This window comes from Mesoplodon bidens (genome assembly GCF_964165515.1).
Source record: "Mesoplodon bidens genome assembly, chromosome: 3".
Classification (NCBI taxonomy): domain Eukaryota; kingdom Metazoa; phylum Chordata; class Mammalia; order Artiodactyla; family Ziphiidae; genus Mesoplodon; species Mesoplodon bidens.
In genome coordinates this window covers 13,828,711-13,844,093 of record NC_138178.1, presented here as the reverse complement: position 1 = coordinate 13,844,093, position 15,383 = coordinate 13,828,711, and the positions used below count along the sequence as shown (strand labels likewise).

The window sequence follows — 15,383 nt, the reverse complement described above, 5'->3', positions numbered from 1 at the left end:
AGGCTTTATTTCCTGAGCTTTTAGTATGTGGATTTATGAAATCCATTTTAGATTACTTTTGGGAAATGGAAAAAATATATTTTTTTAATATTTATTCTTTTGGCTGCGCTGTGTCTTAGTTGCGGTATGCGGGATCTTCATTGCAGCCTGCTGGATCTTTAGTTGCAGCATGCGGGATCTTTTAGTTGCAGTATGTGGGATCTTTAGTTGTGGCATGTGGGATGTAAATCCCTGACCAGGGATTGAACCTGGGCCCCCTGCGTTGGAAGCATGGAGTCTTAGCCACTGGACCACCAGAGAAGTTCCATGGAAAAGATTTTTGTTTCTTTTAAATTCTCTTAATTGCAAAGTGGGCAGAAGACCTAAAGAGACATTTCTTCAAAAAAGAAATACAGGTGGCCACTCAGTACGTGAAAAGATGCTCAAATCACTAATTATTAGCGAAATGCAAATCAAAACTACAATGAGGTACCACCTCACACCAGTCAGAATGGCCATCATTAAAAAGTCTACAAATAACAAATGCTGGAGGGGGTGTAGAGGAAAGGGAACCCTCCTACACTGTTGGTGGGAATGTAAGTTGGTACAGCCACTGTGGAAATCAGTATAGAGGTTCCTCAGAAAACTAAAACTAGAATTACCATATGATCCAGCATTCCCACTCCTGAGAATATATCCAGACAAAACTGTATAATTCAAAAATATACATGCACCCCTACGTTCATAGCAGCACTGTTCACAATAGCCAAGACATGGAAACACCCTAAATGTCCATCGACAGATGAATGGATAAAGAAGATGTGGTGTGTGTACACACACACACACGCACGCGCACGCGCACGCACACGCGCGCGCCATAAAAAGGAATGAAAGAGGGCTTCCCTGGTGGCGCAGTGGTTGAGAGCCCGCCTGCCGATGCAGGAGACACGGGTTTGTGCCCCAGTCCAGGAAGATCCCACATGCTGCGGAGCGGCTAGGCCCGTGAGCCATGGCTGCTGATGCGAGTCCGGAGCCTGTGCTCCGCAACGGGAGAGGCCACAACAGTGAGAGGCCACGTACCGCAAAAAAAAAAAATGGAATGAAAGAATGCCATTTGCAACAATATGGATGCAACTAGAGGTTAGCATACTAAGCAAAGTAATTCATAAAGAGAAAGACAAATACCATGTGATATCACTTATATGTAGAATCTAAAACATGACACAAATGAACCTATCAGTGAAACAGAAACAGAATCAGGTACATAGATAATAGACTGGTGGTTTCCAAGGGGGAGGGGGATGGATTGGGAGTTTGGGATTAGCAGATGCAAGCTGGTATATATGGAATGGATAAACAACAAGATCTTACTGTATAACACAGGGAACTATATTCAGTATCCTGTGATAAACCATAGTGGAAAAGAATGTACATATATGTATGACTGAGTCACTTTGCTGTAGTACCTCAGTAATTAACACAACATTGTAATTCAGCTATACCTCAATAAAAAATAAGAGTTCTCTTAATATTGTATTTAAGTTTCCAAAGATGAAAGACCTTTTTTGGGTATGAGATACATACTAGTACTTTAATTTTGGAATGTTAAAAGTGGAAGGTCAAATTGACAAGATAATGATTCTAAACTTTAGCACTTTGCGTTTTTTAAAAATATGAATATCGGGGGCTTCCCTGGTGGCGCAGTGGTTGAGAGTCCGCCTGCCGATGCAGGGGATACGGGTTCGTGCCCCGGTCTGGGAGGATCCCACATGCCGCGGAGCGGCTGGGCCCGTGAGCCATGGCCGCTGAGCCTGTGCGTCCGGAGCCTGTGCTCCGCAACGGGAGGGGCCACAACAGTGGGAGGCCCGCGTACCATAAAAAAAAAAAAAAATGAATATCGGGCTTCCCTGGTGGCGCAGTGGTTGAGAGTCCGCCTGCCGATGCAGGGGACGCGGGTTCGTGCCCCGGTTTGGGAGGATCCCACATGCCACAGAGCGGCTGGGCCCGTAAGCCATGGCTGCTGAGCCTGTGCGTCCGGAGCCCGTGCTCCGCAACGAGAGAGGCCACAACAGTGAGAGGCCCGCGTACCACAAAAAAAAAAAAAAAAAAAAAAAAAAAAAAGAATATCATAGCTTTAGGCTTCAGTTCCATTTCTTCCATTGTTTTTTGACTAGAAAAACACAGCTTACATTTCTCTTACCTACTGTACTATGGTATGACTTGAATCATTTTCCTTCTAACAGTATGTAATCTGTATCATATGTCATGTCAGCCCTTTAGACGCCTGGCCTTTCCAATTGTACCTGTGATAGAGATTGAAAAAGTAAAATGAAGAGTTAAGTTTGGGGTGTGGGGATATCTTAAAAGAAATTTAATGTCTACTTGGTGACATAAAACGTGAATAAATCTTCATCCTTGTTAGAGTTGGATAAAAAGTTTATTTTAAACCATGTATATAACTTTAAAAATATATCAGTCATAGGATGGGATGAAATGTTCTTGGTCATAGGATGGGATGAAATGTTCTTGGTCTCAGCTAGAATAAAGCCTTTTATTTTCCCTTTTTCTCTTAGGAGATGTAAGGTTTTCTTATAAACCCTACATGCTTGGAAGTGAATTTTAAGTTTTATATATATCTATATATAATATATCTATCTCTATATATATAGTTTTATATATATATAGTTATATATACAGTTTTATATGTCTATATATAATATATCTATATCTATATTTTATACACACACACACACACACACACCATGGTTTGAAATTTTGTTGATATACTTGGCTTTTTTTTTCAGTGCTCAATTTGCAGGACTACTTTGTGAAGAAGAAGGTAATGGTGCAGATAATGTCCAGTACTGTGGCTACTGTAAATACCATTTCAGTAAGCTGGTAAGAATTTGTCTTGAATTTAATTTTAAAATGATAATAATTAGTTTTGACAATAGAGTTGAGTCTTTTATAGAAAAGCCATAATAGCCATTACTTTTTTTGGTTGTGCTTCAGATTAAGTTTGCTTAGCGTGTTCTTTGTTGGGAATTAAAAGCTCTAGTAATTTTAAAAGATTTTGCTTTGCTTGGATTCATTTATAAAGGTGAATATTCTAAAATATTCTACTTTCGAATTTATATTAATAGTTAATAGTAAATGTTGGTATACATTTAGTAGAAAATACAAATGTGTAAGAACTCTTTGTAATTTACCACCGTTTTCAGTTAATTTAATTTTTGATGTTTGATTATGTATTTTGTGATTCTCTATCACTTGTTTCTCATCTTTTTGCTTTATTACTATTACCCATTTTATTATTTATTTTCATTTTTATTTACTTGGAGATAGTAAATCTGAAACAAGGCTCTTTTGTAACTTCTTGGTTAAAGATCTTGAGAAAAATATATTTAAATACAACTTTGGAAATATTTTAGATTTGATCACTCTTTACTGTCACATAGTAGCATGGATGAGTTAGTATTATTTGATTAACCATTACGTATTTTGTGTCCATGTTCCTTTGACAGATCAATATTTCCTTAATGCCCCATTGTCTATTTCTCAGTCTTTAGTGGTATCAGATTTGTATACTGAAAATATAAGGCTTCTTTGTTTTTCTTTAGTGTCTCATTGTTATTTTTTATTGTTACCTCTCCCCTGTGAATAGGGCTATTTCTTTCTTTTTTAAAAATAAATAATATCATTAGGGGCCCCTTTCTTAAGAAATGAGCAGCTCATGACTCCAGTATTCTGGTTCATGCATATAAAATATTTAAGATTTTACATATATATTGTTTAATATTGAAGACTGATTTATTTTAATGACTGTCAAAGAACATTGAAGTGTTCTAAGAGAAATCTTGAGATAGTAAAATTTAAAATTTGCTTTAGGATGTTAAAACCACATTGGAATGTTCATTTTCTAAATCAGAGATGATATAGATAAAATACAGAAATAATGAAAGTGGATTTTGAACTTTGCGTAAATAGAATTTTTTCATTGTTATTTATTAATGTGCTGTTATCCCATTTGGTGGTTGGGGGGAAAGTCTGTTTAATAATTTAATAAGATTGTATAAGATCTATGTTTGCATGGAATTTGATCATCTTTTATAGTCACTTTTATCTACTTTAAACTAATTAGTTATGGTACCACCAAATTTTAACACCTCCAGTAACTCTGTTATACTTTATTATGAATCTGTGTAAGTATTTTAAATAGAAATGTGTAATAGTTTTAGTAATGCTTTGAAAAATGCATGGGTCTAATGCTGAGATTTCCTTTCATTTTTTTTTTTCTATATGAACTGCAGAGACAAATATTTAGAAAATCGTTTGCCTTAATACTGAACGTATGAGATTAAAAGGCTTCTTGCTTTTCCTAGTGGCATAAAGTAACTCTTCAGATATTTTCTTTTCTTTTCTTCTGGTCTTGGCATCCTTTTTCAATATGGCATTCTCTATTTTTGGTTGAAACATCTTTAGTTTTTTAAACCAGACGTTGAAAACTATAGTTGATCTCTTTAATGAGGTGGTTTTGTAATAAAATGACAAATAAGCTACTGCTTGTTTCAAAATATAGTCTGTTTTCACATTTTTAAATAAACGTACAAAAACATGGCATTAATGTTAGATTTAGGGTTAGATTTTCCTTTATAATGCAATATATAATATATGGATGGTGTCTGGAGTATATAGTTTGAAATAGACTTTTTTTTCCCTTCAGTAGACATTTTACAGTACTTCACACTTGAATTGGTTTAAACCTAACAAAAAAGATTTCAAATTTTATATACATATACCTATATGTATACATATTTTCTTTTTTAGAAAAAGAGCAAACGGGGATGTAATAGGTCATATGATCAAAGTTTAAGTGATTCTTCCTCTCACTCTCAGGATAAACATCATGAGAAAGAGAAAAAAGTAAGTGGATTTGTTGTTGCTAAGTATGTAGCACATCTACTTAATAGATTTTTTTCCCATTTTTAGATAAAATTAAGTTCTTGATAGCTGAATGAAAACATTGAAATACTGAAAAATTTTGGCTAATACAGAGTATTAAGTCAAAGAGTAGGTTTAAAAGAATATGCCATATTTGTGAATATGGTTGTACCCATTTCAACTGAAAATTTGAAATATTGAAAACTTGATTGAAGGCATGTGAGGGATTTCTTGCATGTATTACTCTGGTCATCTTTTGAAATCTTTGGGTAACTTTAGCAATAATGGTTTGTTGCTAGATATTATTAACTGATTATTTCACATGTAAGTAAAAATCTCATCAGCCTTTTCCCTTTATAATATAGAACAATTTTGAAGTTCTATATATTCTTGACTGTTATTTTTTCCCCAGTGGTACTAATGGTTTATTATTTTTTTAATGACCAAATGTCATACCATTTGTTTGAGAATATTCTGTCTTTTAATTAAAACACTAAAAGCTTGCCTGATACTAATCTGTCTTCTTCTGACTTACCTGTTTTCTGCTTACATTTTTACTTATTGTAAAGGATATGAGTAATTCTTAGTAAACTAATGATAAGTACTGTAGAATCATTCATAGGACATATTGCCCACATAGGGAAAGGATACTGCTATGGATTGTTTTCAACAAAGTGAAGATACAAAGGGCTTCTTCAATTAGGAAAGAATATTACTTTTAAACAGTTGGTATAAACTAGTTTGGAAGATATTTCTACAGATTGTGTGAAAAACTAAATCACTTAACATTTTCATGTTTGTAAATACTTAGGAATTTGGTTAGAATTTGTTTCTTTTTTCAAGGTAAACATTTTGAAAGCTTAAATTTTTTGTTTTGAGATTAATTTTCCAATTATTAGTGAATAATAATTATAACTTTATATTCTCCATCCGAACATTTGTTAGGTTTATATATTTTTGGTAGATCTTAGGCAACAAGTACACATATTCATTTTGAGTTCTTTAACGAGGTGGTTTTGTGATAGTGACAATAGTAGGGTTTGATTTTGCTGTTTATTGTTGCTTGTGTTGTTGCTCATGGAAAAATGGCAGATTTGGTTTAATTAGCAGTTTTTGTAACAAACACTGATATTTTATTTAAGCTTTTTAATCATGATTGAGGAAGTCTTAGGTAGGGCTTATTATAAATTGGGAAAAGGGAAGTCATACCAATGATGTTCTTATATTCTGCCATTTCATGAGCATTATCTTGTTTAAAGAAGTATTTGTTGTATGGCCATATTTATCTTAATCTATGCCCTGTCATGTTATTTTTAATGGACAATTATTAAATGTAGTACGGTGTTTAATAAATATGGTACTGGTGACTATATTTATTAATCTTTTTTTCCCTCTAGGAATGAATTAAAGTTTTCATTTTATGAGTTTTTGCAGTTGTTGAATACTGTATTAAAAAACAATGTATTAAGTTAGTCAAACTTGTTTAACTTTAAATTTTAGCAGTTGGTATTTTCATTAGTATGTAAATACTATTTGAATTTTACTTTTAGCACATATAAGTTTAGTACAACTTGATTTTGTTGTCAGACTTAAAATCAGTTTGTGCATTTTATTTTCTAATAATTAAGATTTTCTGATAATCTATAAAGGCTGTGAGATAAACATACTATAAATTTATTATTATTGTTAGACTTGTTTGCTTGCCTTAGGAATATTTGGGGAGGGACTTTTTTATTATGGTATGATGTTAAGTGATAACGTAGCTGTAAAGATTGGGGGTTATAGACTGTTTTTCTCTTCATCCCCCCTTACCTCTTTTAAGACTTTTACATCTAATAAGGTTGTCTTGGAAATATGCATATCGTGTTATAAAATGTTTTGACAAGTAGTACTTATAATCTATTTGGATTTTACTAATTTAAAATACTATATATTATGAATTAAATTTTGGTGATATTGTTCATAAGATATGTTAGAATCATGTTCCCTGTGAATTCTTTTATCTGTGTTCATTCTGTCACATGTTTAAAAGTTATAAATAAGTGATGATAAAGAATATTTAATACTAAATATTGTATTATCCAGCTCACTTATTTTTAAATGAAATCAATTTATAAGTTAACTTTTTATATATAACTATAAGAAGATTAAAAAAATATTGGACTGGCCAAAAAGTTCGTTCGGGTTTTCCGTAAGCTACAAAAACCCAAACGAACTTTTTGGCCAACCCAATACTTAGCCTTTGCTTTTCAGAGAATTTCTGTGTGGCCCAAGATATATTATTACTGGTTAGATATTAACTGTGAAATGCCAGCAAGGAGAGAGGAAAAGCTAATGGTGAGATATACCTTTGAATTAGAGACAGTTTATCTAAAAAATTGGCATATATATTTTTAAAAGAATCAAAGTACATGTTTGAAATGAGTGAAAAGCTATGCATATTATAGGAGGGGCTTAATTCAATCATGAAATAGTTTGGATTATGAATTACTGTTTAAGAAGAATATCTTCTAAGACTATTAATGTCAATTAATGCTCATTGTAAAATAGATTTTTTTTTTTTGCCGTATGCGGGCTTCTCACTGTTGTGGCCTCTCCCGTTGCGGAGCACAGGCTCTGGATGCGCAGGCTCAGCGGCCATGGCTCACGGGCCCAGCCACTCTGCGGCATGTGGGATCCTCCCGGACCGGGGCATGAACCTGTGTCCCCTGCATCAGCAGGCAGACTCTCAACCACTGCGCCACCAGGGAAGCCCAGAATTCTTTTTTTAAGCCTGGTGTTTTTGTGTTTACAGAAGCACTGCCATAGAGTGAGATGTGGGCAAGAGTTAGGAAATGGAGATGCATATCAGACTTGGAGACATGCGATTGTTTTGTGAGGCTCCGAGCTTCAGAAAGGATTTTTTTTCTAAAGACTAAGTTGGAGGTCATCATTTAGAAATCAGTGGTTATTTATTGCATTGAGATAAATCTGTACCAGTTCATTTGATCCTCACTTTATCCTCTTCCGACTCATCAATGTTAACTTATATTGTATCAGTAGTATAGTATTATGCTATACTAGACTTACAATACTTTACAACCACATTAACATTAGTGGCAGTGTATCTTATGGAAATTTACTCAGTTCCAAATAGGTATGACAGAAGTCCAGCTGTCCCCTACTACAGTTAGAGGGATTTATCTCCCATCCTGTACTCCACCCCCTTACTTGCCCTTGGTTCCATTCTGTTATTAATAACTGGCAACAGATGAAGGAGTTATTGCTAGTATAAATACTGTTAGGGTGCTTTGGGAGGTTGGGGGAGATAGGCTTTTTGGTTAGTGTTTTGTGAACGTCAGGGAATTGACTGGACTTCCCTTTTGTTTAGGACTGTTCATCTCTTCGAAGAGAGCTGGGCTACTTCTTTGGTCCTTGGAGGAATAAAACTCTCAATCACAGAGCTGTCATTACTTCTCTGTATTTTTTTTTTTTAATTTTTCAGTTTTGAGAGTCACCCGTTACACACACACACACACACACACCCCTTTTTGTACTTCCCGTTGGAAATCGTCCACTCAGGTTAAAGCTTTAAGCTTCTAAGTGTGCAAAGTGTTAAGAGAGGGGAGAGGGCAGGGCTTTGCAGGAACAGTAATTTAGAATGTTTGGAATGTGTGTTTGGTGGGGCCGAAGAGTGACGGGAGATGAAACTATTTAATTAAGAAGGTCATTTCCGTAGAAGTAGAGAACAAACGTATGGACACCACGGGGGGAAGGGGGGTGGGTGGGATGAACTGGGAGGTTGGGATTGACATATATACACTAATATGTATAAAATAGATAACTACCGAAAACCTGCTGTATAGTACAGGGAACTACACTTTGCTGTACGGTAGAAACTAACACAACATTGTAAAACAACTATACCCCAATTTAAAAAAAAAGGTGTCATTTCATGAATAGTTTTATAAGTAATGCTAGTTTTATCCTTCATCCTGGGGTATTGGGCAGCCAGCCAGAAGGATTAACATCTTTTTTTTTTTTTTTTTAAACTTTTGATTTTGCTGTAAGTTTAGACTTTTGGGAAAAGTTGCAAAAACACTACACATTATTTCTCTGCACCATTCACCCAGACTCCCAAGATGTTAGCATTTCATCCTGTTAGCTTTATCATGCCCTCCCTTCCTCTCCCGCCTTTGCCTTCTTTTGCTCACTTTTCTATGTATAATCTTTTTTTCTGAACTTGAGACAGTAAATTATAAATATAATGCCCTATTAGCCGAAGTACTTTTATGTGTAGTTTTAATAAAAGGGGAAATTTCCTGCATGATTACAGTACAATGATCAAAGGCAGTAAATGAACATTGTTGCAGAAGTATTAGATCTATAGATCCTATTTGAATTCCACCCCCTAATGTCCTCCATACTAAAAGAGGGAGCCTTTTTTTTTTCCTGGTCCAGAATCCAATCTAGGATCACACATTGCAGTCAGTTGTCCTGTCTCTTAGTTTTTCCCAGTCTGGAATATTTCCTCATTCTTTCTTTGTTTTTCCTGACCCTGACACCTGACATTGTTTCAGGTTCTCTGAGGCTCACTAAATCTTAACAGTGGATTTTATAGCCATACCCTTGCTTTGCTCTCATATAGTGGTTTTCTGACAGTAGCCTAGATTTTATGCTTTTCTGGAAGCTAGTCCTTACTGTAGCATTGTTTGCTGTCTGGAAAGACTGGCAACTTATAAAACCAGCAGGTCTTGGTTCCTTTTTTGTCAGTGGTTTTCCTAATTTAGTTTATCTCTATATTGCTTTTTACTATAAATAGCGAAAAGACTGCACTTTCAACATATTACCTAGAAAATCTCCTTGTTAAATCATACAATACATTGAGTACACTTTCTCTTTTCTATGTTACAATGGGCATAATGTTGCTAAATGTTGTTACTACATAACAAGAACCCCCTTTCCTCTAATTTTCAAGTACATTTTTTTCTCTTTTAAGCCCTCCTTAGCAGCCTCCTGAAAGGCTAGGAATAGTCTCTTCCATGCTCATTAGGCTTTCACGCATCATCTCCTAAAAGTCCTTCCAGCTCCTGCCCACTGTCTAATTCCTAGCGACTCCCACATTTTTAGGTTTTCTCTTACGGTAGCATCTCATGCCTTGTAACAAAAATGCGTATCAATTACCAATTGCAGCATAACAAATTACCCTGAAATTTAGTGACTTAAAAGTATAATAAACATTTATTGTGTCAGTTTCTGTGGGTCAGGAATTTAGACTTAGCTGGGTGTTTCTTGCTCAGGGTCTCATCGGATTACAGTCAAGATGTTGGCAGGAGTACAGTCATTTGAAGGCTTGACTGAGGCTGATAGATATGCTTACAAGATGGCTTATTTACATGGCCACTAAGTTGGTGCTGGCTGAGCAAGAACCTCAGTTTCTCGCCGCATGGACCTTTCCATAGGGCTGCTTGAGTGTCCTTATGACATGGCACCTAGCTTTTCCTAAAGTGAGTGATCTTTGCCCAGAGTAAGAGCAAGGTGAAAGCTACAGTATTTTTTGTGACCTGGCCTCAGATGTCACATGGTATGTGTGTGTGTGTGTGTGTGTCCGTCCCTGTCCCCCCAGTTAGATGCCTGTTTTTCTAAACTATATTTTGGTGGTAAAATATATATAAAGTATCATTTGCTATTTTAACCATTTTAAAGCCATACCATCATTTTTGCAATATTCTAATGGATACATAGGGCAGTCTGTTCAGTGTGGGTGGATACTGCCTAGGGACAAAGATAATTGGGAACTATCTTGGAGGGTGGCTACCACACCCTGAGAATTATGCAAATGTTCTGATTCTTACAAATGTTCACCCACAAGTTTTAGCATCCACTGATTATGCCACAAGTGTTTGACAGAAGGTGATTTTCTAATCCCATCATTCATTCCACATCCATTAGTGGGTATTCCGTTGTAAATTAGAGTCTCTCTCCCTTTCTTACTTCAGCAGTAGTGGGGAAGGGAGAAGTCTGTGGCGGAAATGAAGAGGTGGTATAGGTATATGAGGAAGAGTAGGAGAGACTGGTATTTTGGAATCTAGGGAAGTGAATATTTCAAGAAGGAGGTTCATTGCATATGAAAGATCAAGTAGTATAATAATAATATACTGTTGGCCCTCTGTATCCATGGGCTACATATCTGCGGATCCAACCAACTGCAGAAGAAATTCCAGAAAGTTCCAAAAGGAAAATTTGAATGTGCCAGGCTCAGGCAGCTGTTTATGTAGCATTTACATTGTATTAGGTATTATAAATAATCAAGATGTGATTTAAAATATGTGAGAGGATGTGTAGGCTGTATGCAAACACTATGCCATTTTTTATAAAGGACTGGAGCATCCATGGACCTTGGTATTGTCAGGGCGTCCTAGAACCAATCCCTTGTGAATATTGAGGATGACTGTATGTCCTTTGAATTTCATGCTAAAGAAGATGTTGAGGAGAAGGAATTTCTGTGTAATGGTGGAGAGGTGAAGCTCATTGAAGTTGGTGGATGAATAAAGTAGGTATGAGGAAGTATAGATAGAGTTCTTTTTAAAGAATCTCAGATGTGAAGAAGAGGAGAGAAATAGGGCAATACCTGGAGGAATATGTAAGATTCATGTATGGTAATGGACAAAGAAGAATATTGTCTTGCCCTGTTTGGGGGGTGGTGGGAGGAGTGGAAGAAAAGAGGTGGCGTGTATGTGAGTAACTTTGCTACCTGAAAACTGGGTTCGCCTCTTGGTGGGTGTTGAGTCAAAAGACACAACCAAGCCAAAGATTGGGAAGGGGGAAAGATTTATTATTTACAGCAAGTAAGGAGAACACCAGGGATCTCTCCCAAAGCGGGATCTCTCCCAAATCAGTATCTCTTCAGACAGCAAAAGTGGGGACGTTTTAAGCCAAGGGTACATGCATATTCATGAAGGGGCTTGAGCAGAGGAGAATTCAGCGTAGAATTGGGGCAGAGGTTGACAGAGTCCAAGCTTTAGTTGATTAAAGTCAAGAGGGGTCAGAAAAGGTCGACATCATCATTTCATTCTCCACCTTGGGTGGGGGGCCTTAATTCCTGCAGAACTCGAAGACAGGTATCAGATTGTTATGTATATCCCTTGAGGAGGAAATAGGACCCTGTTTTATTGCTGAACTATTGTTTCTTTTTTAAAAAATTAATTAATTAATTTATGGCTGCGTTGGGTCTTTGTTGCTGCACGTGGGCTTTCTCTAGTTGCGGTCAGCAGGGGCTACTCTTTGTTGCGGTGCGTGGGCTTCTTATCACGGTGGCTTTTCTTGTTGCAGAGCACAGGCTCTAGGCGCGCAGGCTTCATAATTGTGGCACACGGGCTCAGTCGTTGTGGCTCGTGGGCTCTAGAGCACAGGCTCAGTAGTTGTGGCACACGGGCTTAGTTGCTCCGTGGCATATGGGATCTCCCCTGACCAGGGCTCGAACCCGTGTCCCCTGCATTGGCAGGCAGATTCTTAACCACTGCGCCACCAGGGAAGTCTTGAATTATTGTTTCTTGACTGCATTTCTGTTACGGAGTCCAAGCTCGCTCTGCTTGCATCAAGACAGGCCAGTGAATCGCAGACGGGGTGTTGAGGCAAGGAATACAACTTTATTCGGAAAGTTGGCAGACCGAGAAGGTGGCAGACTGGTGTCTCCAAAAAACCATATTATATATGGGGTTTGGATGCCAGTTTCTTTTATAGCACAGAGAGGGGGAGATGAGGAAGTAAAGTAAAAAGGCTGTAAGTTTTGCAAATATCACCTGGAATGGCCAGCCTCTGTGAGGGAGTGTGTTAATTTCTTCTTTCTTGCAGCCATCCACAGGTGGGCAGGGTCACATTGTCTCCTGGTGAGCTGAACAGAGAGGCACTTTAGTTTAACATTCAGGCAGAGGGGCAGGGTTCCCTGAGGCAGGCCATTATATGTGATTAAAATAACAGAAGCAACAAAAAGCAAAGGTTAAAATCAAACAGATCGAACATGCAGTCTGATATAACTCTTCTGTTAATTTTCCTTTGTTCCTGCATTTCCCTCACTTCCTGTAAGATCAATAATTATGGAGAACTGTTCAAGGGTAAGCATTGCGGCCAGGCTTAGATCACAAAATGGCTTAGGCCAGAAATGGCTTCTCTTATGTCAAGAAAGCCATGCCTGGTTCTCTTTCTCCGAGACCCCCTACCCAATGTGCTTACACCTTCGTCACCTGGATAATGGAGCAGAGAAAGTAGACGAGGGCAGAATCCTAGGGGAGATATTGCTAAGCAGGTTGGGTATTAGGATAAGGAGACAAGTTATTTTCAAAAGTGTTTAAAGTGAAACTAGGGAAGGGGGGCATATAGATTTGGAGGACGTGTTGGAGCAAGGGCCTGGAAGAACTCAGTGAGGTCCCAAGAACAAGTAAGAGAGTGAGTTAACTGCAAGGTTGTGAAGAAAGAATAGATCATAGTGGTTGAATATTTCATTGGTCTGTTTTGGCATCAGTCTTTGGGAGACAGTTCTCCATGGGACTCTGACGTTTGTACACGTCTTGTGAGCAGAGACTTCAACTGCCTTTGTTTATCTTTTCGAAGTTTTTATATAATAAATAGCCTTGGAAAATGGAGGCACCATCCAGAGCAAGGGCAGAGTTGCATATAGTCTTGGGAGATACAGAGATAATACCTCTTTCTGGGGTAATTGTCAGACATGCTTACTGTTCAGAATTGGGTTCCCTAAGCCCAAGACTGCTCTCCTTAAATGCAACCCACTCTGTGTGCAAGTGTCATCTGGCCTCCTTCGGGTTATCCTGTCAGAACTGGGGGTTGGGGAACGATGCAAATGCTGACACTCTGGCTACTGCTATTGCTATGAGTAATAGAGCCCTCTGTGTCAACCCAGGAGTCTTGTGTCTTCTTCCAGCACTCATGAAACTGGTAGGCTAATTGTTAGCTTGCAAGTACGGTAAGATCTTAGACCCTTCAAGTTTGGGGGCACAAGATGTGATCATAGGCATACCAAAGGAGAATCTAAGTGAAAGCCATTGGAACTGAGAATGTTTGGGGACCCTGAGGGTTGTCCACATAGGATTGGCCTTATCTGTTTAACACACCCACTCTTGTGGTCCGGAGTATTGGGTTACTGTGGTTGAAGGTCTTAGCAAGGTCACAAGGAGGTAGGGAAGAGTTACCTAAAGAAAAATAATGGGCAGACAAAAGCAGGAGATATCTATTAATAAATGATGGAGCAAGGATTTAAGACCAAGCATGCCTGACTCCAAAGTCTGTGGATCTTTTTTTCACAAGTCTTTCTGCCTTTTACTTGGAGGTTTAGTAATCACATTTCTTTAAAAGTTAGATAAATCAGATGTATTACAAATTGAACTTTTTTTGGTCTTAGTACAAATGGTGCAGTTTTCACTTGTTCTAAAAAGAATGCTAATACAAAGAATCTCTCGTGAATCCTCTGCTTTGTTCCAGGAAGTTCTTACTTAGACTAGTGTTTGGGAGAAGAGATTTATAAAGAGCTTGTAACTTAGGAGGGAAAGATGCCTTGTCAAAAGAGGATAAACAGCCAAGTTACAAGTAGATGTGAATAGCCTTTTTGAAATTTTGCTTGAATTTAGATATTAAAGATAAACATTAATACAGTTTGCATCAATTAAATACCATGCCCATGAAATGGAATTTTATGACTAATTGAATTGGCTGAGGGACTAATTTCTTTATTCAGTAGAGTTACTATCTTTTATAAGGTTGAGATTACACATAATGTTTTGTTTTGTTTTGTTTTGTTTTTTTGTGGTACACGGGCCTCTCACTGTTGTGGCCTCTTCCGTTGCGGAGCACAGGCTCCGGACGTGCAGGCTCAGCGGCCATGGCTCACGGGCCTAGCCGCTCCGCGGCATGTGGGATCTTCCCGGACCGGGGCACGAACCCACATCCCCTGCATCAGCAAGCGGACTCTCAACCACCGCGCCACCAGGGAAGCCCGAGATTACACATAATGTGAAGACTTAAATTCATTTAGGTGTCTAGAGTTGAATTCCAACTGTCTAAAATCTTAGAATTATGGTGACTGTAACAAATTTTTTCCATTAATAGTAAAAGTTTGTTAATATACTTATTTCCTATGTTACACTATCTAGTTTAATTTCCTTTTCCATAGATGAAGAATAGGGACATTAATGTTTATTTGGATTTAATAAATGTTTATGTAGCATCTACTTTATATAGTCCATATCCAAATATTTCCTGTTGTCCCAATAATGTTCTTTATAGCTGACTTAAAGGAAATTGATCCAGGATTCAGTTAAGTATCAAACACTGCATTTAGTTACATCTCTTTAGTCCTCAGGCTTTTCTACCTTTCGCAATGTTGACATTTTTGAAGGTTCTGTACTAGTTGTTTTGCAGCATGTCCCTCAACTGGGATTTGTCTTTTTCATTTCCTTTTGATTAGATTTATG

The 15,383-nt window shown here is 37.4% G+C and overlaps 1 protein-coding gene across 12 annotated transcripts in view; it reads left to right on the top strand.

Moving 5' to 3' along the window:
* Positions 1 to 15,383, top strand: part of MLLT10 (MLLT10 histone lysine methyltransferase DOT1L cofactor) — a 244,697-nt gene that overhangs the window by 107,900 nt on the left and 121,414 nt on the right. For 11 of the 12 annotated variants that reach the window (XR_014015434.1, XM_081229500.1, XM_081229509.1 and 8 more), the window contains 2 exons: positions 2,784 to 2,877; positions 4,807 to 4,902. Coding sequence is in view for 11 of the 12 variants with exons in the window: in XM_081229500.1 (XP_081085626.1) it covers positions 2,784 to 2,877; positions 4,807 to 4,902 (190 nt within the window). In the remaining variant the exon portion in view is untranslated. The remainder of the gene's footprint in view (positions 1 to 2,783; positions 2,878 to 4,806; positions 4,903 to 15,383) is intronic. The other variant, XM_081229508.1, reaches the window with a different exon arrangement.